Source organism: Physeter macrocephalus, chromosome 15 (genome assembly GCF_002837175.3).
Source record: "Physeter macrocephalus isolate SW-GA chromosome 15, ASM283717v5, whole genome shotgun sequence".
In the NCBI taxonomy this organism is placed as follows: Eukaryota; Metazoa; Chordata; class Mammalia; order Artiodactyla; family Physeteridae; genus Physeter; species Physeter macrocephalus.
Window position 1 is genome coordinate 28,769,873 of NC_041228.1, and position 27,307 is coordinate 28,797,179.

A 27,307-nucleotide genomic window follows, 5' to 3' on the forward strand; every position below is an offset into this window, starting at 1 on the left:
ACCAGACTGTTTCAAGACCTTTTAGACCTATAATCTACATCAGTCATACATTTGCAAGATCTTAGCCTGGTGCCTACTGTAGACAAAATGCCATGCTAAGCCTTAGGGATACCAGGAAAAAATGAGCAAGATACCACACTAGTAGCATAAAGCACAAGTCTTGTGTTAACAGAGAAAACAAGTCCCCTTAACTCCACAGAATATGGCTTTGCCTTTTCTGGATGATAGACCTGGCCCTTCAAGGCCTCTGCCAGTCCCAGTGATCTTTTCTGAGATCTCTTTTTGCCTGACACCCCTGCCACATCTAATGCAGAATACTTTCTTGTTAAAATTCTTCCTTTAGGGCTTCCCTGGTGGCGCAGTGGTTGAGAATCTGCCTGCTAATGCAGGGGACAAGGGTTCGAGCCCTGGTCTGGGAAGATCCCACATGCCGCGGAACAACTAGGCCCGTGAGCCATGGCCGCTGAGCCTGCGCGTCCGGAGCCTGTGCTCCGCAACGGGGAGAGGCCGCGATAGTGAGAGGCACGCGCACCGCGATGAAGTGTGGCCCCCGCTTGCCACAACTAGAGAAAGCCCTCGCACAGAAACGAAGACACAACACAGCAAAAATAAATTAATTAAATAATAAACTGCTACCCCCAACATCTTAAAAAAAAATTCTTCCTTTAATTTTTATTATATCATCCCTCTTCTGATTCTGACATCTCTGAACGAGAGAGATGGAATGCTGAGGAGGATAAAGCATGAACTTTATTACAGATCTTGCTTTGAATCATCATTGCTCTACCATTTATTGGGTGACTGGGGGCAAATTATTCATCTTTCTTAGTTGTAACTTTCTCATTTAAACTGAGTATGAAATGAGATAAAGTATATAATGTCATTCATTCAATGGTTATTCCTCTGTAATTATATTTCCTTAGTTCTCTATCCTCTACTATTTTTTCTTCTTCCACTCCCCAAATTTTAGTAAGCCTTAAACTTCAATCCCTAACTTTCTACTCTCCTTGCTAAATTCTCTCTTTTCCTTAAGAATTACATGGAAGCCTATGCCTATATCAGTTTCTGTATGGCCATTTCCCAAACAGTAATCATCACGGGTTCACAAAGGTCTTATAAGGAATCATGATGTTAAATTAACAATGTTATGTTTCAGTATCTACTTCTTAATATGTTAATAACTTTTAAAAAATATCCATCTAAAATGAAATCTGGAGAGCCTAGGAGTGCAAGTGCTGTAAGAATGTACAGTGATTACTGGAAATCAGAGGAAGGGCCTCCATACATAGACACTGTCAGTTTATAACTCAGCAAAGCATTACCAGTCATCATGAAGGTATTAATCATTGCTTAGTTTTAAATCATCTATTTTTGGTCCCTTATTACCTAGTTTATATGCATAATCAGTCATTGGCTGAAGAAAGATAACACAAGAAAATAATAAAATACACATTAATGAGTACAAACATGATAAACATGCAAATTTGCCTCTAAATGATCTTCAGACCCATTAGTTCAATCTGTCTGATCAAAATTCTTTAAAAGTGCACCAGTATTTCTTGTACCTCAAAAATCACTGCTAATAAAATAAATGACCGTGATGATTATATCCAATTTGGCTTTATTTTAACTGGTAATAAAAACCACTATCATCAATGCTATATTTGTGAAGACATACTAATAGGTAGCAACATTTTCTCTTATGTCATCATGAGAATAAAATAATTATGAAAACTTTTTGCTAAATTACTTTGTTACATGCCATAGGAAAATCAGAAAATAATTTTTTAAATTCCTGAGTTGGCAAAATCATATATTATTGTGAAAGAGATCATTCATCCAAAAAGGTTAGGAAATAATTATCTACATCAGTGATTCCCAAAGTATATTCCTCAGAACAGCACTTGTATGGAATTTTTAAATTTTAAGAATAATGCCTTTAATGTTTTAGAAAAAAAAAATGATGCATATTTGGTTCAGAAAGTACAATGAAAAGTGCCAGGAAGAAACTAAAAAATCTACTAATATTCCATCACCCCAAAATAATCATTTCCAACTTTTATTGAACATTCTTATGAATATGTACAGCTTGCAAAGGAGTACTTCGGAAGGGCAAATATAAATAACTTCAGGAAAAAATGGTGGAATCATGATTATTTTTAAATTTAAAAATTTTTTAAATAAATGGAAGGCAATACTGAAATTCATAAAAATTTAATCTTCACAGAAGATATGGTTACTAAGTAAAAGAGCTCTCTAAAGGTAAGAAAAAAATTATAAAAATTTTTGATGTCACTTTTGAAACTATATGTCTTACCTTTAAACTGTCTCCTTACAATGAAAGATTAAACAGATTATCAATTTTTTCCACTCTAACCTAATTTCTTTTATATTTTCTCTTTAGATTATCAAAGCTTACATTTATATTTTGTTCATTTTTATTTTGTAACAATAATTCCCAGTTGCCTTAGTTCTAGATTTATTTATTTTTTTTTTTTTTTTGCGGTACGCGGGCCTCTCACTGTTGCGGCCTCTCCCGTTGCGGAGCACAGGCTCCGGACGCGCAGGCTCAGCGGCCATGGCTCACGGGCCCAGCCGCTCCGCGGCATGTGGGATCCTCCCGGACCAGGGCACGAACCCGTGTCCCCTGCATCGGCAGGCGGACTCTCAACCACTGCGCCACCAGGGAAGCCCTAGATTTATTTTTTAAATAGAAGTAATAAAGATACTGCATCACAGGTATTTAAGATTAAATGAGAATTACATAGAAATCCCTTATAAATTGTAAAGTGCTAGAGAAATATTTGTTCTAATAATTAATACTTCCCCCCATTCTTTCTCTATACTTACTTCTCTAAACTCTCATCCTAGCAAAAAAGGCCTAGCCACTGTGCCTCTAGAAGGTGGTTTTCTCCTCTCTAATATTGATGCATAAATTGTTACCCCAACCTAGAATGCCAACACTCGATCTAAAACTACCCATCTTTCAGTATCAAGGCCAAGTCTCTCCCCTTCCCTCAAGTTTTTACAGAACCTTCTGAATTGCAGTGACATCTTCATCTGAAGCTGTACGGCACTAACATACTAAGTCACTAGGCAATAAGAATTACTCACATATTATTCTACTGGACAGTTATTTCCCGTGTACACTAATAGAATTTTCATTCTTATTCACTGTCTTTCAAACTAAATTGTAAGCATATTGAGGGCAAGATCTAAATATTAGATTTTTGTCGCCATAGTCACTTCTGTTCTATGCATACTGGTACCACCAGTGTATCCATTTCATAAGCTTCCAGAGAATAGGGGATATAATTGTGCAACATAGTTGGGGTAAACACAAAGTTAAAAGTTAACTTAGTAGATATTTAACTAAACTATGCCTCAGAGACTGCCAGTGTTCAAAAAATAAAATGAATTACATAAATTAAAATGAACACAATCCACAAATCTAGAAATTATAATGAATATAATTTCATATGTCAACATTAAGGAGTTAATTCTCAGTTGTGTATAGTAAGAATCAATGCTAAGAAGGTGTTTCTAGGTTCTTAATATTAAAAAGGTACTTCTTGGGATATCTGAAGATAACCTTTACAAATATCAAATATTACAGGTTAATGTGGTAGATGTATATGGGTTTGGAATACTGGCTTGAGATAAATGTACACTGACTCTAAAATATACTAGTTGTTTTTAAAAAGAAATCCTAGATATTAATAAGTTCACTTTTATTTTCTGTTCTGTTTCTCTCATAAAAGTTGAGGAAAAATGTTTTTTAATTAGTTCACTTAGATTTCCACTTATTTTAAGTAAATGAAAGCTTACAAAATGATATTGATGATAATGACAATTTTTCTTTGACCAGGAAAAAATAAGCATCATTCTAATAGCTAATTTCCCATATTAAAATTCTTCTTGAAAAGTGCATGTCAACTGACAAGATATAATATTTTAGTTTTTAACTTTTTGGTTTTAATATTATTATACAAGTTTATTACAATGCAAATATAGTCAATTATAGCTAGAGTAACTATGGCACACAACTGCAGTTACGTTTGGTGTTCTTGGAATATATGGGTCCAAGTAACAAGAAGCTACTACTTCATTGCCAAGAAGTCAGGTTTAATTTACTTTCTTTTTCCCTCCCTCTTCAACTGGCTGAAATACAAGTTCCACTGCAAATGCAACAACCAGCAAACACAGATGCCATCATAAATACATAATGCTGCCAAGTAGGAAACCCTACATTGACGAATAACAGAACTCCCCATAGCAACTGGAAGATATTCTGGGCAGCATATTTAAAGTCTTGAAGCTATATTATAAATAAAATGCATTTGTCCCTTGTAACTAAAAAATAAGTTAGTTTTTTTTTTTAAACACTGACATTTACTATTACTCAATGGGTAATTTTTCTGTCTGGTTTATATTTTTAGTGGGTTGAGAAATTTTATAAATCTTTCATTCTGAACTTCTGTAATACATAACTGCTATCAAGGAGGCTTTGCTATGCCTTAAATAAAATTTGCCATACTAAATTAAAAAAAAAAAAAATGAAGAGTTTTCAAACTTTGCTAATTAAATTCATAGTCTGATAACCTAATTTGACTATTAAAGTTTAGCAACTGAATGACTCTCCTCACTGACTTCAGTTAGCTTGGAGACAAAATATGATATCAACAAATATTTATAAGCATTCCCTGTGGCAAAAGTATGCGTTAGATAATGTAAGGAAATGAAACTGAAGACAAGACCTCTACTCTGCAGGAACTTTTCCTCTGGATAAGAGCAGAAATCAAAATCACCTATACAAGGACACAAATAAATCAAAGCGATATTTCATTAGAAAATCTGATCCCTTGTAGGATGTTACAAGAAGCATCATTTGCCCACAACTGTTTCAAATTCTGAACTCCCAAAGCAAAAATTCCAAGCATTACCTATCAACAAACAAAAACTAGAAGAGAAAATGATCTTTTAAAGCAGAGATAAGATAGAGTCTCAGAGATAAAATAGACCTCTCCAAATAGCTTTGGTTTCAAATCCAAAATATTTTGTACTCAATTTCATGAAATCTTCCCCCATCACAGTCACTATGAAATGTCAATTCTGAGGAGTGACATCACCAAGATGGCAAAGTAGGAGACCTCAGACTCCATCTCCCCGCAAGGATCAACAATTAGACCGCTATCCATGAACAAAGCCAGCTCTGGGAGAACTCAGGCGTCCACTTAAGAAACTTTAGCAACACAGTGGAACAAAAACCCTGAGAATAAACACACAAAAAGGATAGGAAGAACAGCTTCATTTTGCCTCCCTCATCTCCCTAGGCCAGGAAGGAACTCCCCAGATAGAAAGAGTTCCCTTCACTGGGAAAGAGAGAGCAGGGTGAGTCATCACCTTCCCCAGCCTTTCAGTTCACTATTAGAAGAATCCACTTCAGTTTCAGCCCACCAAGAGACTGGCGAAGCTGAGACATATAGATACAACTAGGAATAAGGAAGAAGGGCAAGGGCTACCAGTATCAGCCACACAGTGGAAGTGACCGTGATTCCCAGCAAACTCCTCTACAGAAGACCCGAGCAGATTTTGCTACTGAAGAAACCAGCACAACCACAACAGAACCCCTACAGATTTATCTGACTTGTGCCCCAACAGGTTTTCCTGTTTACAGATGCCAAATGCCTGAGTATCTCTCCTCACTCCCCGCTTCCCTCCCTATCAGAGCCTGGGATCTGCACTGGCATCCCGGCTCTGTGGCTACATGAGTGCAAAACACAGCCTTGGACCCCCATGGCTGACCCCCAATGCCATGTGCATGCTTGGGGCTAGCTCCTCCAGCTGTGCACTTGTACACCTCCAGTTTGATTCCTGTCACCAACCTTCGCTGCATTGAATGCACCCATGGCAAGACCCTGCAGTCACAGGAGTATATGCTGACAGCCAGGACCCCACAACTGCCAATATGCCCAGTTGACCTTGGCACGTGCTGCTTGCCCTGGCCCCATCACTATGTGTGTACCTGCAACCAGCCCCTATCATTACACAGGAACCTGCAGCTGGCCCCCAGATCCACATACACCTGACTCCAGCCACCACCACTGGCTTGGTCCGTAGCCACTGGACCTGGAAGCACAGCTGAAGAACCAGTAACCCTCGCAGCCACTGAAGATCTCCCACAGTGCTCACCAAGGACCACATAATTTCTGATACTATGTACTCCAGTTGGCCAAGCCATTGAGACAGTACGCCCCTCCACAGGACCCAGAGCCACCACATGCATGCACACTTGGTGCCCTGAACCACTAGACCCAGGGTCACATCATGCGCCAGCATGCCCCACCACACAAGTGAAGGTCTTTTCTTACTGAAGTCAGTCCATAACGTCTGGCAGAGGTGACTGTTTCTTCAAAAGTGCAGACACCTATACAAGACTACTGGCATCATAAAGAATCAGGTAAATATGATACCACCAAAGGAATACAGTAAATTTTCAGTAAATGTTGCCAAAGAAATGGAGATCCAGGAATTGCCCAATAAAGAATTCAAAATAATTGTTATAAAGATTCTCAGAGAATTGTAAGAGAACACAGATAAACAATTATTGAAGTCAGGAAAATAATATAAGAACAAAACAAGAAGTTCAACAAACAGAAAACATGAAAAAGAGCCAAAGAAAAATTTTGGAACTGGAGAACACAATGACTGCACTGAAAAAGTCAATAAGAGCTTTAAAAGCAGATGGCACAAACAAAGCAGAAGAAAGAAATAGTGAGTCCAAACACAGATCATTTGAAATTATCCAGTGAGAAGCAAAAACAATAAAAAGAATGAAAAGGAATGAAGAAAAACTACAGGACTAATGGTAAAAGATTAAGAGAAACAACCTAGGCATAATTGAAGTCCCAGAGGGAGAAAAGAGGGAGAAAGGGGTAGAAAGCTTATTTAAAGAAACAATGTCTGAGAATTTCCTAAACCTAGGGACAGATTTGGACATCCAAATTCATTAAGGTAACAGGACACCTGAAAATTTCAATCCAAAACAACCTTCTCCAAGACACACTATAAGAAAACTGTCTAAAATCAAAGAGGGAATTGTAAAAGCAGCCATAAGGAAAAAATATTTTTCTCTCATAAAAGGGAACCCCAATAAGGTTAATCAGTGGACTTCTCAAACCTTGCAGGGTGGCAGAGAGTGAGATGATACATTCAAAGTGCTGAAAGAAAAAAACTGCCAGCCACAAATACTTTACCTGGCAAAGTTGTCCATCAGAAATGAAGGTGAGATGAACACTTTCCTAACAAACAACAGCTGAGGGAGTTGACCACCACTAGACTTGCCTTATATGAAATGCTGAAAGGAGTTCTTCAACCTGAAATGAAAGGATGCTAATTAGTAACATGAAAACATATGAAAATATACAACATACTGGTGACGTTTAGTATATAGTCAGATTCAAAATACTCTAATACTATGATATGGTTGTGTGCTAACCACTTAACTCTACAATAAAGGTTAAAGGAAAAAGTAGTAAATATAGCTATAGTTACTATAATTTGTTAATAGATACACAATATAAAAAGATATAAATTGTGACATCAAAAACATAAAATGTGGGGAGAGGAGTAAAAGGGTAGAGTTTTGTATACAATCAAAGTTAAGTTGTTATCAGCTTAAAATAGACTGCTATATCCATTAAGATGCTCTATGTAAGCCTCAGGAGAAATGCAAAACAAAAAACTATACTAGATACACACAACATAAAAAGAAAGGAATCAAAGTATACCACTATGGAAAATAATCAACTTACAAAGGAAGACAGTTAGAAAGGAAGAAATGAACAAAAAAACTACAAAAGAGCCAGAAAACAATTAAAAAGATGACAATAGTAAGTCCCTACTATCAATAATTTCTTTAAATGTAAATGGATTAAATCTCCAATCAAAAGGCATAGAGTGACTAAATGAATTTTTAAAAACCCAGACCCAACTATATGATACCTAAAGGAGACACATTTCAACTTCAAGGACACACATAGTCTCAAAGAGAAGGAATGAAAAAATATATATCCTGTAAGTGAAACCCAAGAGAGAGCAGGGTAGCTATATTTATATCAGACAAAATAGACTTTAAATCAAAAACTGTAACAGGAAACTAAGGTCATTATATAATGATAAAGAGGTCAATTCATCAAGAGGCTATAACAATTATAAATATATATGAACCCAACACAGAGTACCTAAATATATTAAGCAAATGCTAACATATGTGAAAGAAATAATAGCCAGCAATACAATAATAGGAGGAGACTTCAATACCTCACTTTCAACAATGGATATATCATGGAGACAGAATATCTATAAGGAAATGTGGAACTTAAACTGTACTCTAAACCAAAAGGACCTAAAAACATATATGGAACATTCCATTCAACAGCAGCAAAATATACATTCTCAAGTGCACGTGGAACATTTTCCAGAATAGATCATATGTTAGGTCACAAAAGTTTCAGCAAATTTAAAACACTGAAACCACACTAAGTATCTTTTTTGATCACAATGATATGAAACTAGAAATCAATAACATGAGGAAAGCTGGAAATTTTACAAACACATGGAAATTAAATAATATACTCCTGAAAAACTAATGAGTCAAAGATGAAATCAAAGATAAATTAGAAAATGTATCAAAACATATGATATTGGAAACACCACATGCCAAAAGGTATGGGATGCAGTAAAAGCTATGCAATAGAAAAGTTCATAGCAATAAATGCTTACATTACTAAAAGAAAGATTTTAAATAAATATCCTAACTTTACACCTCAAGGAACTAGAAAAAGAAAAATAATTAAGCCCAAAGTTAGCAGAAGTAAGCAGATATTAAAGATCTGTGCAGAAAACAATGAAATAGAGAATAGGGAAATAGAAAAAAAAAATCAGCGAGACTAAGAGTTGGCTTTGTAAAAAGAAAAAATTCACAAACTTTTAGCTACGTTTTCCAAGAAAAAAGAAGAGTGGACTTAAATAAATAAAATTATAAATGAAAGAGGAGACATTACTACTGATACCAAAGAAATACAAAGGGTCCTAAGAAACTACTATGAACAATCATACACCAACAATTGGACAAACTAAAAGAAATGGACAAATTCCTAGAAACATACAACCTACCAAAACTAAATTCGGAAGAAACAGAAAATCTGAACAGACCAAATACTAGTCAGGAGATTAAATCAGTAATCAAAAATCTCCTAACGAAGAAAAGCCCAGGAACTAATGCCTTTACTGGTGAATTCTACCAAACATTTAAAGAATAATTAATGCCAACTTTTCTCAAACTCTTCCCAAAAACAGAAGAGGAGAAAACACTCCCAAACTTATTTTAGAAGGCCAGCATTATCCTGATACCAAGTCAGATAAGAACAAATAAATTCAGTAAAATCTGCATGTAAAAATCAGTTATGTTTCTATACACTAACAATGAACTATCTTAATAAGAAATAAAAATAACAATCCCATTTACAGTGGCATCAAAAACAATAAAATACTTAGGAATAAATTTAACCAAGAAAGTGAAAGATCTGTACACTGAAAATTATAAGACTGATGAAAAAAATTAAAGATACAAATAAATGGGAGATATTCCATGTTCATGGATCAGAAGAGTTAATATTGTTAAAATGTCTATACTACCCAAAGCCATCTATAGATTCAGTGTAATCCCTATGAAAATTCCAATGAAAATTTTCACAGAAACAAAAAACAATCCTAAAATTCCTATCAAACCACAAAAGACCCTGATTAATCAAATCAATCTTGAGAAAGAACAAAGCTGGAAGCATAACACGTCCTGATTCCAAACTATATCACAAAGCTGTAGTAATGAAAACAGTATGGCACAGGCATAAAAACAGACACATAGACCAATAAATCAGAATAGAGAGCTCTCAGAAATAAATCCACCCACAAAAGCTCAACAAATATTTGACAAGGAACCAAGACTACTCAATGGGGAAAGAATAGTTTCTTCAATAAATGATGCTGGGGAAACTAGATATCCACATGCAAAGAATGAAATTGGACGCCTATCTTACACTTCTCACAAAAATTACCTTGAAATGGATTAAGGCCTTAAACACAGAAAATACCTAGAAGAAAACAGTGAAAAAGCTCCTTGGCATCAGTCTTGGCAATAATTTTTTGGATATGACACCAAAAACACAAGCAACTAAAGCAAAAATCAACAAGTAAGACTATATCAAACTAAAAAACTTCTGCACAGCAAAAGAAACAATCAACAAAATGAAAAGGCAACCTAAGAAATATAAGGAACTCACACACCTCAATAGCAAAAAAAAAAAAAAAAAGAAAATCCAATTTAAAAATGGGCAAAAACTCTTTCCAAAGAAGACATACATACAGTGGCCACCAAGTATAAGAGTGCTCAATATCAATAGTCAACAGGGAAATGCAAATCAAAACCACAATAAGATACCACCTCACAACTGTTAGAACGGCTATCATTAAAAAGACCAGAGATAACACATGCTGGAGAGGATGTGGAGAAATAGGAACCCTGGTACACTGTTGGTGGCAAATGTAAACTGAAACAGTCAATGAAAAACAGTGTGGAGATTCCTTTAAAAAATTAAAAACAGAACTACCATATGACCCAGCAATCCCACTTCTGAATATATATCTAAAGGAAATGAAATTACTACCTTGAAAAGATATCTGCACTCCCATGTTCAGTGCAGCATTATTCATAATAGCCAGGACATGGAAACAATCCAAGTGTCCATCAATGGATGAATAGATAAAGAAGATGTGATATATATATATGCAATGGAATATAATTCAGCCATAAAAAAGAAGGAAATCCTGCCACTTGTGACAAGATGGATGGCTTTTGAGGGCATTAAGCTAAGTGAAATAAGTCAGAGAAAGACAAATACCATATGATCTCACTTATACGTGGAATCTAAAAACGTCAAACTCATAGAATAGATTGATGGTTACCAGAGGCTGGAGATCAGAAGAAACGGTGAGATGCTGGACAAAGGGCATAAACTTCTAATTCTAAAATGAATAATTTCTGGGGATCTAATGTATAGTATGAATTATAGTTAACAATACCGTATTGCATACTTGAAGGTTGCTGTGAGAGTAAATCTTAAGTGTTCTCACTGTAACAACAACAAAATAGTAATTATATGAGGTTAAGGATGTGTTACTTAACCTCATTGTGGTAAATAATTTGTAATATATACGTGTATCTGATCATTACTTTGTACATCTTAAACTTACATAATGTTATAGGTCAGTTACATTTCAATAAAGTTGGGGGAAAAAAAGAAAAAAAAGTCAATGATTTTTAACATTGCCTAGTATACTGTGTGTGTACTTATGTATATATCCAAAACTCATTATTTATATTATCTCTCAAATATTTCCATAGTTATTTTAGTTGGTAATAGCATGTTAAGATTACCTAATGTCATTGAATCAGGTTTCAAAAATTATAACTCCTGAACTTGATTTGTTAACCATCTCGAGAGGGCACATTGTGTAAATTGCTTAATCTAGAACTACTGAAAAACAGTCTATTTTATATACAGTAATATTAAGAAAGTCACATCAAAACAGAAAATATATGAAAAATTCCACATTATAATATTTAGCTTGATTTTTATTAAAATGTGCCTTTTTGTAGTTTAGAATAATAAAACCAGCCCAGCAGTTTTTATACTTTAAAAATTATAAAATTTACTCTAGGTGGCATACTTCTATAAGCTTGTAGAAGGAAAAGAATACAATTGAAAATCATTTTTTGTTATTTCTAATCAATGACTGTTATTCAAAAACTAGTCTAATGATATTTGAGATTTGTTAATAGAAAATTAAGTTTAAAGTTGCTAAGCTAAATTGGGATATAATTAACAGAAAATACTGTATCATGATTCTCTTTAGACTAGCAAATATTGTCTTGTGGGAAAAACTTTAGAGAAATCACATGCAGAAAAATGAAATATTTAGCAGTAACCCCCACCCCATGGGAAAAAAATATTGTATTTAACTATTTTTACATCTTTAAAACTTGTTTTTTAAAACTCCCTCTCATTCTAATATTCATTAAGATTGCATTTGTGCAAGCATCAGAGTTCTGTCTCTTGGGTGCCATTTGTGATGCAACAATTTGTGATGCAAACATTTGCACCATGTCTATTTCCCAAAAGCCATTAGTTTTTTAAAATCAGCATATATATCATGTTACTTGAAGCTACTTTTAGCAAGACAATTTTCTTCAATTGTTTTTATCTGGAACCACCCAACTTTGATTCCCCTCACAAGAACTGTAGTCATATTTATTGCCGTATTTTTTAAAGTCAGACTAGGGGAGACATTGGGGAATTATCAACCAGTGGAGCTGTGTTGTCTCCAGTACTCTCTGTCATACTGAGTATGACACGTAGACCAGTATAGTGAAACTGTATCCAAAATCAGCTGTCATTTGAGGCCAACTCTTGAAACCACTCTACAGTTACCACTCTGGAGAGCTTCAAATTGATTTTAAATTGATGTGATATTTTGGTACACATTGTTACCTAAGAGTTTTTAAAGAACATGCTTTTTGATAAACTTCAACTTTTTGGGTCATTCATCTGATACAATCACATTTTCACATAATTCGTATCCATGTTTTCATGTAATATTTAAGTTGCCTAAAAAGGAACTGAATTTGCAATTAGGGATTCTTTAGTAGTGTATCTCTCAAGTTTGTTAGGCATAAACTCAGATTTCCTCGAAGTTACTGTCCATTCACTGTTTGGAAATGTTCATGATTACTTGGACATCTGCAAGTACGTATTTCCTTATTAGTGACTTATTTGCCAAACTAATGTCTCTAAGTTTGTTTTGGTGGCAGCAGTTTGTTGAGATAGAGGAATTTTTCCAGAACTTAGACTTGAAAATGAGTTGTGCATTCTTATAATGTTTGTTTTTATATTAAATAGTAGAGATGCAATTGACCTTACTGGAATTCAGTCATTTGTGGATTAAATGGTCTGTTGCAATGTTTCTAATTTAACTTTGGGCATCAAGATCTAATTATTAATTATATTTTAATGCTAAGAAACAATAAGTATAGAAGACTTGATTTATTCTTGCTTTCTACTATGTCTACTGTAATGCCAAGTTCATACCTTCTCCACCTCATTATGATTATTACAATTGGGTGCAAAAATAAATACAAATATATAAATGGAGAGAGATGAGTATATGAACATCTGTGTGTGTGTGTGTGTGTGTGTGTAGCTTCCATGCTAAAAACTGAAATGACAATAGTGGGCAAAAACAGATATGGTCTCTGACCTCATGTAATTAAAGAATCTATGGTGGGGGCTCGGGGGGGGGGCGGGAATCACCTGAAAATGACTAAAGTGATAAGTGCTTCAAATGAAAGGTATGTGATAATATAAAAGTATATGACAAACCGTTTTCCAGAGAAGCTAAACATCTGACATTTCCAAGTTGTTTTGCATAATCATCAGCAGTTGTTTTATTTTAGCCATTCTAATAGGTTTCCAGTGGTATCTCATCATAGCTGCAATTTGCACTTCCCTAATAATAGCTAACTACGTTGAACATCTTTTCATGTGCCACCACTACAGCCTCTTTGTTGAAATGTCTGTTCAAGTCTTCTGCCTATTTTCTAATTGGATTGTTTTCTTACTATTAAATTTTGAAAGTTCTTTACATATTCTGGACACAAGTCCTTTACTGAATATGTCTGCAAGTATTTTCTGTCCATTGCTTGTCTTTCCACTTCTTTAACAGGGTCTTTCTCAGAACAAAATTTATTTTTTTTACAGAGTTCAATTTATTCATATTTTTAAATAAGGATTACCTCTTGTTGTCACCTGAAGAATTTTGGCCTAACCCTACGTCAAAGGGGTTTCTTCATGTTTTTTTCGTAAAAATTTTAGTTTTACACAATGCATTAAGATCCATGACCCATTCTGAATATTTTTTTAAGGTGTGAGGTCTAAGTTTAGGGGTTTTTTTGCTATAAATTCCCAACTGTTCCAACACCATTTGTTGAATATTCAATCGTCCCAGCACAATTCCTCCACTGAATAAATTAGTTTGCCAAACTAGTGTGAGCCTATTCTGGACTCTATATTCTGTTCCATGTTCTGTGTCTATCACTCTGGCAAAACCACACAATCAGTAACAATACCATACTTTCCTGACTGCTGTAGTAGCTACATAGTAAGTCTTGGTATCTTGCAGTCTAATTCCTTCAACTTTATCTTCATTTTCAAAATTGTGTATGCTATTCTTGTTCATATAAATTTTAGAAAGTCTATCTACAAAAAATCCTTCAGGATAGAAATTGTATTAAACCCACAGATCATTTGGGGTACAACTGACGTCTTTACTATGTTGCCTCCCAATCCATGAATATGGTATGTCTCTCCATTTATTTAGCTCTTCTTTCATTAGCATTTGTAGTTTTCAGCAAACATATCCCACAGATTTTCTTAAATTTATACTTAATATTGTATTTTTTAGCAACTGTAAATGAAAATGTCTTCATTGCTAGCATATAAAATTCCTGCAGACCTTGTATTATTCTGTGATCTTGCTAAACTCACTTATTAGTTCCAAGATGTTCTTGGAGATTTCCTGGGATTTTACATGTTGACAATCAGATTATATGCAAACAGAGACAGTTTTACTTCTTCCTTGCCAATCTGTATGCTTTTTATTCCTTTATCTTACTGCACCAGCTAAATCATCAAGTACTATAACAAACAGATGTGGTAAGTGCATATCCTTGTCTTCTTCCCAATCTTAATGTATTTAGTCTTTCATCGAGTACCATGCTAGGTGCAAGTTTTGTAGATGCTTTTCATCAAATTGAGGTCGTTTCCTTCTATTGCTGAGTTGTTTTTTCATCATAAATGGGTATTGAATTTTGTCAAATGCTTTTTTCTTATCAGTTGACATGATCATGTGCTTTTCTTATTTTCTTCTTAATATGATAAATTACATTGACCAATTTTCAAATATTAAAGCAAGAGTCTTGCATATCTGGAATAAAGCCCACTTCGTTGTGTAAACAACTCAAATGTCTTTCCATGGTGAATGCATTACCAGACTGTGATACCTCTATACAATGGAATATTTAGCAATACAAAGGAACAAATTATTGACACATACAACGACACTAATAGAGCTAAAGGGCAACATGTTGAGTTACAGTCAGTCTCAAAAGGTTACAAATTGTATGACTCCACTGATATAACATTTTTACAGTGAGAAAATTATAGCAATAGAGAAACAAATCAGTGGACAGCAGGCATTAGAGTTAGATGAGGATGTAACATGTAACCTATTAAGAAGCAGCAAGAAGAAGTTCCTTTGTGATATACATTCTATATCCTGATTGTGGTGATGGTAAAATGAATCTACGTATGTAACACTTCATAAACAGAAAAAAAAAAAAAGGCATGTAAAAATTGTGAAATCTGAATACAGTCTGTACCTGAGTTAATAGTATTGCTGCAATGTCAATTTCCTGGTTTAACAATGTACTAAAGTTACATAAGATAATAGGGAGAAGCTTACCAGTACATGGGAATTCTCTGCATTGCTTTTGCAACTTCTTCTGAGTCTTAAAGTATTTAAAAATAAGACATTGTCTTTAAAATACAGTAGGAAAAAAAAAGAGGGGTGTGACCTCTGAAAGATGAGTCAAGGAAGGCTTTGTTTTATCGAGAAGGAACAACAAGTACCAAGTTTGTAGAAGGAAGCATAACAAGGCCATTGAATTTAAGTGTAGCTAAATTCAGAAACAAAGGGGAAGAGTAGAGGACGACAGTTTACAATTGAGAAAATCTGAATCTTCATTCCTGGTTCTGACACCACACAGAACCTCAAAGGTCATGTTTAAGGCAACAAATGGGAAACAACTGAAGAGTTTTAAAGAGGGGAAAGAGGGGAGAGGGTAAAAAGGCATTATTAGTGATGTTTTGTCACATTCTAATTGTAGTGAAGAATGGAGTAGGGGAAGTGAAGATGCTCTCTAGCCACTGTTGTAGTCCAGGAGTCATGTAATGGTAGCTTGGTCTAGAGTGGTGGTGGCAATAGAAATGGAGAAGAATGGATAGATTTGAGGTGTATCATAGAGCATAAAATAGATGGAACATGGTCATGACTTAAAAGACTGAACATGTCCATTAGATTGGTGACATGGAACTAAACTATTTCAAAGGAACAATGCAGGAGGTGAAGGGAATGCCAGACTGGAGCAATTTAAAGAATGGGAAAACAGACATGAGTTTAGACAAGTGAGGAAATTTGGCTGTAAAAAAAGAGAAAAATGGGTAGTGGCTGGAGTGGGACTGTGGAAATGAAGGAAGATGTTTTAAAAAGTGGTAGCAAACTGAGCATATTTTAGTGTTAATAGGAAGAATCTAGTTGAAATAAAAAAGAGAAGAGATAATGAAGAAAAAAATAGTCTAAGGACAAATGTGAAGAAAAGACGAAGTTTTGGAAAGTCAGGAAGGGAGTGTGGCAAATTCATGAAGCTAAAGTATGGCTAAAGCATAAAAAATGAGGAAGACAGTGGTGGGAAATAGCTCAGAAAAGGGCAGGGACAATTTCTTTTACTCTAAGAGGAAAAGTGGTGAATTTGGGCACAAGAATGTCATAATGGGTATGTTTTTATCTCATGACTTCTCTTTTTCTCTGTGAAACAGTAAGAGAGCTATGTTAGTTAACTAGGGCTGCCTTAATAAAGTACACAGAGGACTGGGTGTCTTAAAACAACAGAAATTTATTTCATCACAGTTCTAAAGGCCAGAAGTCCAAGATCAAGGTGTCAGCAGGGTTGGTTTCTTCGGAGGAAACGCTCCTTGTCTTGTAGATGGACATATTCTCTTCATCTTCTCATGGTCCTTCCGCTGTATGTCTGTGTCCTAATCTCTCCTTATAAAGATATCAATCATATTGGATTAGGGCTCACCAATATGACCTAATTTTACTTAATGACCACTTTAAAGGCTCAATCTTCAAATAAAGTCACATTCAGAGGCACCAGGGGTTAGAACTTCAAACATGAAATTTTGGGGAAGACACAATTCAGCCTATAAAAGAGGTTACTTGCCAAGAATGAGAAGAGAGATAGGATAAATTAGAGGTTCAAAGTGAAAGAGGTTTGAAATAGTTCTAAATAGTTTGAAATACTTCTCACATTAACTATAAATGAAGTAACATCTTTAATGGGTAATTTTGTTTAAATTCAATTTAATTAAAAATGAAATTCTGACTTCATTATTCCATTAAAAAATTCTTTTACAAGCCAGAAAATCTGAATTCTAGTCCTTGCTCTGCTAACAAGCAGTGTCCCTTAGATATATCTGGCTCTCATTTTTGTCAAGGAACAACCTATCAGAGACTAGACATATGCCTTAGGATATGCTAGAAGGAGCACTGACTTGGGAATGCCAGACATCCTGGTCCAATTACCTGCTCTGTCACAGAAGAGCTTAATTTCTCAGAACCTCACTTCTTCATCCTAAAATGGAGAACAACTAAATCTCTCTAAAATTCCTCCTACACTCCTACTATAGTTCTTTGAATTTAAATAAGTTACTTTGAGAATAAAGGGATTATAGCATTAAAGAAAAAAATTCTTCTAAACATTTGATAATAAAAATTGTATGCTTCCAGCATATTGAAACATTGATTTTCCATTTCAATTTTTTCTACATCCTCCTCTGTTCCCAAATCAATATTATTCTCATGATTAAAGACATTCTAAACATGCCTTTTTCTCACCTCTGTTGGCTTAAATACTAGGTGCTGAGTTGGAACAAGATACTACTTCTTCTGTTACATGTAATTATCTACTTAATTTTAAATCATTAAATTCTAAAATAGCATCCATAGCATGTCTAAGATAAGAGTTTTGCATCTTAAAAAAAAAAGTTGAATGATGGATATATTAGTCAGAAACATATATGGTTAAAGTAACAAAAAATAAAAACAATGGCTTAACAGTCAAGAGTTTATTTTTCTCATGTAGTTAGTGCAGAAGCTGGCAATTGCTCTTGTTGCTTCAGGTGTTCAACCAATCAGCAACCCAGGCTCCCAGTAATCTTTCTACGGAACTATCTCTGAAATACAGCTTTAATTCTCATATTTGCTATTTCATGCTTGTAAGATGGCTATTATACCTCCAGGCTTGTTGGCATTCATGGCCAGAAGAGGCAAAAAGCCTCAGCTCACAAAACTTTGACTTTTTAATGTGAAAGAAAGGCCCTTCTTCACAGCTTCTGTTCATTTCATTAGCCCTAATTAGGCCACATGCCCAGATTTTGGATAATTGCACTTTCAAATATGGTGGCCATGAGTCACATGCAGCTATTAAAATTAAAATTAAATAAAAAATTCAATTTCTCCATTGTCCTGGCTACATTTCAAGTGCTTAACAGCCACATACAGCTGGTGGCTACCACATTAGGTAGCACAAATATGGAATATTTCCTTCAATGCAAAAAGTTCTGCCTTGGCATATCACGGACCATATGGAATGAAACCACTTCTGTTTTAAATCAATCATGATACTTCCCTTGGGGCTGAGGGTAAGGTCCAAACCTCCTGGAATAACAGGGATCTGTGCTCCTATTTGAACAATATAGGATACTGTTAACAAGGAAGAAGGAGGTAAAAGCAGTTGGGTGGGCAATTGTCTGCCACAATAAGATTATCACTATATATAACTGAAGTTTATAAATTATTACACATTAACAATGTACTTAATAAATAAAAAATTCCTGGCAAGGAGGTATTAAAGTTAGAAAAAATAAAGTGAAACTAAAGGCTGACAGTTATAAGGGACACTAAATTACTTATTACACAAATATTGTGAAAGTAAACACTACTCTAGTGACTCATGGGAGGAGATTAAAGGGAAGAAAGGTAGTGGAATAATATGTGGGCACTTTATAGCAAACAAATCTGAAATGTCTAATTATGTTGAAAATGGTCACTAAATACATGGGCAAAAACAGTGTATCTTGTGATAACAATTATTAATTTATAAAAATTATCTTCATATGGGAAGAGTTATTTCACATCTGCCCATTACTCAGGGCAAAATAAAATGAAAAAAACTGCAAAATCAAAGAATTAGACTAGATGTGGAGAATAATTTACTAACAGAATAACTCAAAAGGTTAAAAAGCTGATACTGACAATAGTTTTCCTTCCTTAAGACTTCCAGGTTGTCAATTCTTCCATGATCTCCAATTTGCACAAATAAAGCAATAACAAGCATGCCGGAGTCTCTGTATTAGGCTGGTAATTAATTAATTAAAATTTATATATGTATTTCTATATGTAATATAGAAGTTATGTATATAAATTACAAACTAATACTAACAATATTTGCCCTGAATGAACAACTGCCTATTTTAAAAACTGATTTGTGTCTGAATAAAGTGGTTAACTCTCAAAGTTCTTTCTATTCTATTGCGAAACAAGCAAAATACTGCTAAAGGTAGTATAATGGTTGTTCACTATGAAAAGAGAAAAAAAAGGAAGAAGAAATTCTAATTATTATTACTGAGGAGTAATGAGACATGAGAATTGTAAAAATTTTGCCTCTAAAGATAGTTTAGATTTTCTTATTTTTCCCTAAAGTAAAAATAACTAAGCAACTGAAACCCCTTTCATCCCTATTATCTATGCTCTCTAAAAAGTATGCCTTTTACATAGAGTTGAAAGTTGGATAAATATAACTTTCATAAGGGTTAAATTTGAATATCGTAACATGCATGAACCTTAAACCATTTTATAGGTTAAAAAAATCTCAGTTATGTCCCATAGCAAAACAAAATTTTATAAGAAGACAGTGCTGAACTTTGGAGAATGATATATTTTAATCAAGATTTATCAGAATAACATCACAGCATACAAAATAATAGCCCAATGGAATACAGAGCGAAACCCAACCTGATGCTATAAAAAGAATGAAAATAATTTGCCAGCATTTTGCTTCTGTCACCTATATAGGCTATGTATTTCCTATCACAAAAAAAAAAGGAGTTAACTAAAAATTGAGTTCTAAAACAATATAGTCACTCACTATTTGAGTATAACAAAAAGAATCTAGAATTTTCATATGCAAGTTTAATAAATCATCAGTTTATTTAACAAGGTTATTTCTATATCAGATTGTGGTTTAAAAGGAGTTATATATGTATGATATGGAAAGAATGATGTACAATCAGTAAGAATCTTGTCAAATCTCTCTTCCATGGGCTTTCCCCAACTTCCTGCTTAGCAGTAAATGGCATTTTTAAGTTTATATAAACACATTCCTTACAAATGCCTTCTTAGCAGAAAACCAGTATATAAATAGCACTGGGCATCTAGTAAATAAATCACAAACCAGTGAGCTCAATTCTACAGTTGTGAAATGTAATGTGAAAGAGTTTTTGAAACCTTAAGACTGGGTGATCTGCAGTGTTTCCAGCATGTCTTCGACTGCCTTGAGAGAGTATTTGGTTTCCTTCTTACTTCGACCTGCAAACTAATTTTTAGAAAATGCAATTAGGCTCAATTTCAGTGGCAGGTTCAAAATCACAGTCTTAACTTTCAAATTGTTAGAGTTAACATTATCTATTTTATCACTAGCATGAAATCAGATATGTTCTTTTTCTTCAATAAAAAACAAAATTTGGGTTTTAAGGACATTTTCATTAAGGTTTCATCTTCAACTGATGTATATAAAAACTTCCGTGTGAAATTGGCCAGTTTAAATGTTTAAGTAGTATGATAACCTATAAAAACATTAATATGATTTTCAAACTGTACTCCCTCTTCAGACCAGAAAAGCTTTATGAAATAAAAAGCATAATTTAGAAATGAAATTTAGCTTATATTTATGTAGGAATGTGGACTACTTGTGTGGCCTCTAATCAACTTTTTACAATTTCAAACAGAGGTAAAATACAAACGTAAAGAAGTTTTATCAAACATTTTAGAGTTGCAAGAATTCTCTAAAACTTCTTAGAGTGGGCTGCAATTTTTTAAAATTTCCCAGATTAGTTGACTAGATAATATGTTTCTGCAGCAAAAACCTATCAAGTAAAACTCTATGCTACATATTAAACGTTTTAAAATATACATTTCTAGTTTATTAAGTCATAATTTATTTTATAATACCAAATTGGGATTGGATTTTACAATAAAAACAAAACAGTGCATTAAATACTATCTTTGTACATTTAAAAGCAAATTCATGCGTATTAAATTCAATATAGTTCATGATAAGTGGGGAACACTGTTGAATACCCCATGCTGATTTCAAAATGAGTTTTCTAACTAGACTGACAATTCCCATCATTTATCAGTTTGACTTAACACTACAGATTTACTAGATAAGTATGTATTCCTTGTAAAGGCAGGGTAAGGTTTATTATAACTAAACTACCTGTTTTTCCCCTGGCTAAAGTATTAACATTTTCTATTAGCAACATACAGTATTTTCAAGTTAACATCTAAGCACTCAGTATACTTTCAAGTGACTGATCTTTCCTTCAAATACCAATGCTGTCTTAGGTACTTAGTACTTGATTTATGATGTGTTCCTTCTCTTTTGTAATTAAACTTAATTTGGCAAACTTCTTGTGACCTGTTGAGAAAGATTAAGTGATCAAGCACAGGTAACATCGTAGAAGCAATAGGCTTCAGGAATTGGTAACCTGCCTCTGACCTCTCTGGCTGCAGCTTAACATTATGATTCTCCTATTTCCTAAACCATTAGCTTCTGTGGTTGAATCTTGATTTGACAGAGTAACTAAAGGGGATTTCTAGAGGAAATGCCAGGGAAAGAGAAAAGCTTCTTGTAAGAATCAAGATCACTTTACCTTTCATAAGACATTATTAATTTAAGGAATTCAAATGCTGCATATACAGGACGTAATTTTAAAATATGGCAATAGCAACACCACATTTAAAACTCTGCCCTTTCATAATTTCCCTTGGTGAGTAAAGCATGTGGAGTGTGCTTATTACTCCTATTACCCAGTTGATAGAGTCACTTTCACAAGAACTTACCAAGAACAGAAAGCCTTTTCTTTTACCACTGCCTACCCAAAGTAAACAGGAATTGTCCTAATCAGATACTTAAAGGTCTAATTCTAAGAAAAAGCTTTTGATGGGTTGGGGGAAGGGGTACAAAATAGGACACCTAATTTTTTAAATGGAAAATAAAAATGAATTTGTGTAGCACTGAAGTCATAGTAAGTATTTTAAAATATAGCATTTTTCTTGATTTGTATTTAAATGTAATAAAAATAATAATAAATACAAATTTGTGATTTTTAAAATTAGCTAATTTTAGAAAACCACCTAAGATTGTGTATCAACACTACTGACAACCTGTGCAATTTAGAATAAACCAAACTAACTTGTGTCAGAACAAATAAAAAGGAAGTTGGAAATATAAATCTATCACTTCAAATTTTACCTGACATGCAATTATTTTGTCTATTCTAGAATTATATGGCAATTTAACTGATTAAGCCGGAATCTTATTTTCCCCTCAAATCATGATTTAATTTTCTATTTCCCAAAAGGATAGTAACAGAATCACCTCTGCAATCACAAATAACATATGGATCACTAGCACAGACGAATTTAACAGAGTACCAAAGAAGCATTTATCTGGAAAATTACTGTGAGTAGGTTCACATTAAAGTTTTTCATGAGCATTAATCAAACTTGCCTGCCTCTACTGAACATGCTAAACCAATTACCTAATTGAAGAGCAAGTAGTAGCCATATTTTCATTATTAAGTAGAAACAAAGACAGAAAGCAGTTCTTAAAATCTCACTTTCTCTAATTTTTAAATGCCTAGAAAAACATTACAATAAGGAATACTTATTATACACTTTATACTTGTTTATATGCCTAGACATATCATAAAGTTCTCAATTAGATCCCAGAGATTACTAAAATGTCAATCTCTGAAAATTATACTTTTCCACATTAATCACAAATTCTGCATTTTTATTTTTCATATAGATTTTGCTTAAGAAAACTTTTTTCAGAATTTCCTAATGGATCTTAAAGAAAACGAACCAGAAAACCACTCAAATAATAAAAAATTGCTTATCAAATTATAAGGTCAATGATTTACCCATTGTGATAACTGGAGTAAGTTGGGCTAAAATTCACAAATTTACACAGTTTGTGGAAAATAATATGGGTGGACAAAGTAATAAGATAAATAATATGGAGAAGTAGATGGATGAATCTCAGAAACATGTTGAGTGAAAGAAGCAATGCACAAAAGAGTACATAATCTACTATCTCATTTATATACAAAGTTCTAGTACAGGCAAAACTAATTTATAGTGATGATTTGTGTAGCACTGAAGTCATAGTAAGTATTTTAAAATATAGCATTTTTCTTGATTTGTATTTAAATGTAATAAAAATAATAATAAATACAAATTTGTGATTTTTAAAATTAGCTAATTTTAGAAAACCACCTAAGATTGTGTATCAACACTACTGACAACCTGTGCAATTTAGAATAAACCAAACTAACTTGTGTCAGAACAAATAAAAAGGAAGTTGGAAATATAAATCTATCACTTCAAATTTTACCTGACATGCAATTATTTTGTCTATTCTAGAATTATATGGCAATTTAACTGATTAAGCCGGAATCTTATTTTCCCCTCAAATCATGATTTAATTTTCTATTTCCCAAAAGGATAGTAACAGAATCACCTCTGCAATCACAAATAACATATGGATCACTAGCACAGACGAATTTAACAGAGTACCAAAGAAGCATTTATCTGGAAAATTACTGTGAGTAGGTTCACATTAAAGTTTTTCATGAGCATTAATCAAACTTGCCTGCCTCTACTGAACATGCTAAACCAATTACCTAATTGAAGAGCAAGTAGTAGCCATATTTTCATTATTAAGTAGAAACAAAGACAGAAAGCAGTTCTTAAAATCTCACTTTCTCTAATTTTTAAATGCCTAGAAAAACATTACAATAAGGAATACTTATTATACACTTTATACTTGTTTATATGCCTAGACATATCATAAAGTTCTCAATTAGATCCCAGAGATTACTAAAATGTCAATCTCTGAAAATTATACTTTTCCACATTAATCACAAATTCTGCATTTTTATTTTTCATATAGATTTTGCTTAAGAAAACTTTTTTCAGAATTTCCTAATGGATCTTAAAGAAAACGAACCAGAAAACCACTCAAATAATAAAAAATTGCTTATCAAATTATAAGGTCAATGATTTACCCATTGTGATAACTGGAGTAAGTTGGGCTAAAATTCACAAATTTACACAGTTTGTGGAAAATAATATGGGTGGACAAAGTAATAAGATAAATAATATGGAGAAGTAGATGGATGAATCTCAGAAACATGTTGAGTGAAAGAAGCAATGCACAAAAGAGTACATAATCTACTATCTCATTTATATACAAAGTTCTAGTACAGGCAAAACTAATTTATAGTGATGAAAATCAAATCAGTGCTAGTCTGCAGTGTGGAATGGGGCTGACTACAAAGTGGCAGAAGGGAACTTTCTGTGGTGATGGAAACTATGTCTTGAATGGGGTAGTGGTGAGAGTATACATTTGTCAAAACTCAACTGTACACTTAAAATGTGTGCATGTTATTGTATGTAAACTATACCTCAATAAAGTAGATAAAAAGAAAAAGGCAAAATAAACAAAAACAGAAGGATGGAACTATGGAATTATACAAAAATGTAATAAACTGCCAAATGACCACATATTTCTCTTCCGATTGAGAGGTGAAATATTATATCCCCTGTATCTGGGTTCACCACATGACTTGTTTTGCTCAATGGAATATTAGCAATATGTGACACAACCAGAGGCTCAAAACACCCTTGGGCACTGAAGTTTGCCTCTTTGCTGCTCCTGGAACCCTGAAACCATCATGTGACTAAGTCCAAGTTAGCTCACCAAATGAGAAATACAAGGCCCAGCACCCCCAGCTGACAGAGAGCCAACCATCAGACATTTAAGTGAGGCCATCAACCACTAGCATAGAGCAGAAAAAAAATAAGTCCACTATAGACCTGTAGAATTACTCAACTGAGCGCAAGCCTACATGATACCTACAGATTCATAAGCAAATAAGTCGTTATTTTAAACCACTATGTTAGCAAAAGGCAATAGATACAAATATTTATGAAATCTGATTCACATGAAGAAAACCACCAACTTCTGTAGAAAAAGCATAGAGATGAAAATTTCAAAAGCACCAAAAGATTTTATTAAAAACCCGTTACTGGGACTTCCCTGGTGGTGCAGTGGTTAAGACTCTGTGCTTCTACTGCAGGTGGAACGGGTTCGATCCCTGGTTAGGGAACTAAGATCCTGCATGCTGCACAGTGCAGCCAAACAAAAACAAACAAAAAAAATGTTACTAGCGTCTAGAGGCAAAAAGAAATTTTGCATTATGGGTGATTCCTAATTGAGAGGTATTTTAGGCTGCTATACAGAAACCTGACATTATCAACTGAGAGATGTTATCTTTTTGGAGTGGTATCCAAGACGACAGAAACTTACAAAAATTCCTTATACTATCCTTTCCCTTAGAGTCAAGAAAAGGCAAATCATACCTTCAGGAAAGATGTGTAAAACATCACTGGGTACTATGGAGTTTATGGTGCCAAAGTCAAAGACTGAAGAGCACAGATGATATTCTCAGAGCTCTTTCCAAAAAACACTGAGACTCTACAAAATAAGTCTATGAAAAGAGAATGGATCTAATAAGACAATTTTTAAAAATTTGTTTAAAGAGAATGGCAGGGAGGGAAAATATTACTAATGAATAGGGTTTGGATATATGAACAATGGCTTAAAATATCGAAATGATGGATTCATGTCTAATGGTAAAGTGCATTTCATTTGGCAGGGAAGGGCATGCTTGCCTGGTCTCGCATTACTGAAGAGACAGTGAAAAAGAGGAAAAACAAACAAACAAAATGAAACTCTAAATTTAGTTACTATGGAGAGCTTTGGGTCTGAAATGAAAAGGGAAACAAGTGAGGGTAGGATATCACTTGTTCACATGAGAAAATAACTAAGAAGGGAGTTGGAAACTATAATTACAGTTTAAGAAACATTTATACCTGACATCTCTTTATACAGGCAGTATATTGTGGCCATTAAGAGCATCAAACTTGGAGTCAGGCTGCCTAGGTTTTTGTTTTTTTTTTTTTCTGCCTAGGTTTGAAAACCGCTCTGTCATTAACCAGTTATATCACCTTGGAGAAAGTTATTTAATCTTTCATGCCTTAATTTCCTCATTTGTAAAACAGGAAAAGTACCTACCTTCTAATAAATTTTCTGTTTGCTATTATAACTGTTATTGTTGTTACTGCTACTGTAATTGCAATAAAAATGGCAGACATAATAAAGTGAACTTACAGCATGCAATTAGTAAACACAATATAATGTGTATTACTGTGATCTGGTAAAAAGTATGTATCGACTCCTTTAATACTCAGAAAACTTTTATTACGTCCATCTTGCAAATGAAAAGCTAGGCCCAGAGATAGTATGTAATTTGTCCATGGCCACATGTCAGAGCCAAACTTGGAAGCCAGACGATACAGCCCGAGCATCTGTGTTCTCTCTCAACTATTATAAGGTAGCAGCTTCCACAGAATGGGACTCATGACAGAATACAGAGATAGAAACACTGGAAAGTTACGTAGGGGGGAAAGAGACCTCTATTTTCACATAATACATTAAAAATCAGTTCCAAATGGACTGTGGATCTAAATGTGAAAAGTAGAAGAAAAAAAACTCCAAAGACACACAAGATTATCTTTATGACCATCAGTAGCAAATGATTTCTTAAACAGAACATAAAAGCACAAACCATAAAGGAAATGAACAATTAGGGTGAAGATAATCTTCAAAACTTTCTTCATCAAAATCATTTGAGAGTGACTGCAACTAAGGAGTTAAAAAGATCTGCTACACATATAATGAACAAAGGGCCCATAATCAAAAAACTAAAAAACAAAATAAAAAGTCATAAACCAATGAAAAACATAGACTTCATGAAAGAAGATATCCAAACAGCCAATAAACATATGAAAAAGTGTTCAACCTCACTGGTCATCAGGGAGATACAAAATAAAACCATGGGGCTTTCCTGGTGGCGCAGTGGTTGAGAATCCGCCTGCC

At 34.0% G+C, this 27,307-nt stretch overlaps 1 protein-coding gene across 5 annotated transcripts in view; it reads right to left on the minus strand.

The window, feature by feature from the left end:
* Window positions 1-7,357: 7,357 nt before the first annotated feature.
* EMC2 (ER membrane protein complex subunit 2) overlaps window positions 7,358-27,307 on the minus strand; it is a 58,507-nt gene continuing 38,557 nt past the window's right edge. Inside the window, exons 11-12 of one of the 5 annotated variants that reach the window (XM_055091297.1) lie at window positions 20,524-20,611; window positions 7,358-7,376 (exon numbers count right to left, since the gene is read on the minus strand). In XM_055091297.1, the coding sequence (XP_054947272.1) occupies window positions 20,525-20,611 (87 nt within the window). In that variant the 3' untranslated portion in view covers window positions 7,358-7,376; window position 20,524. Of the gene's footprint in view, window positions 7,377-16,829; window positions 17,002-20,203; window positions 20,612-24,402; window positions 25,491-25,728; window positions 25,857-27,307 lie in introns of those variants that run through there. The other 4 variants (XM_007122926.3, XR_003683364.2, XR_008619530.1 and 1 more) reach the window with 4 other exon arrangements.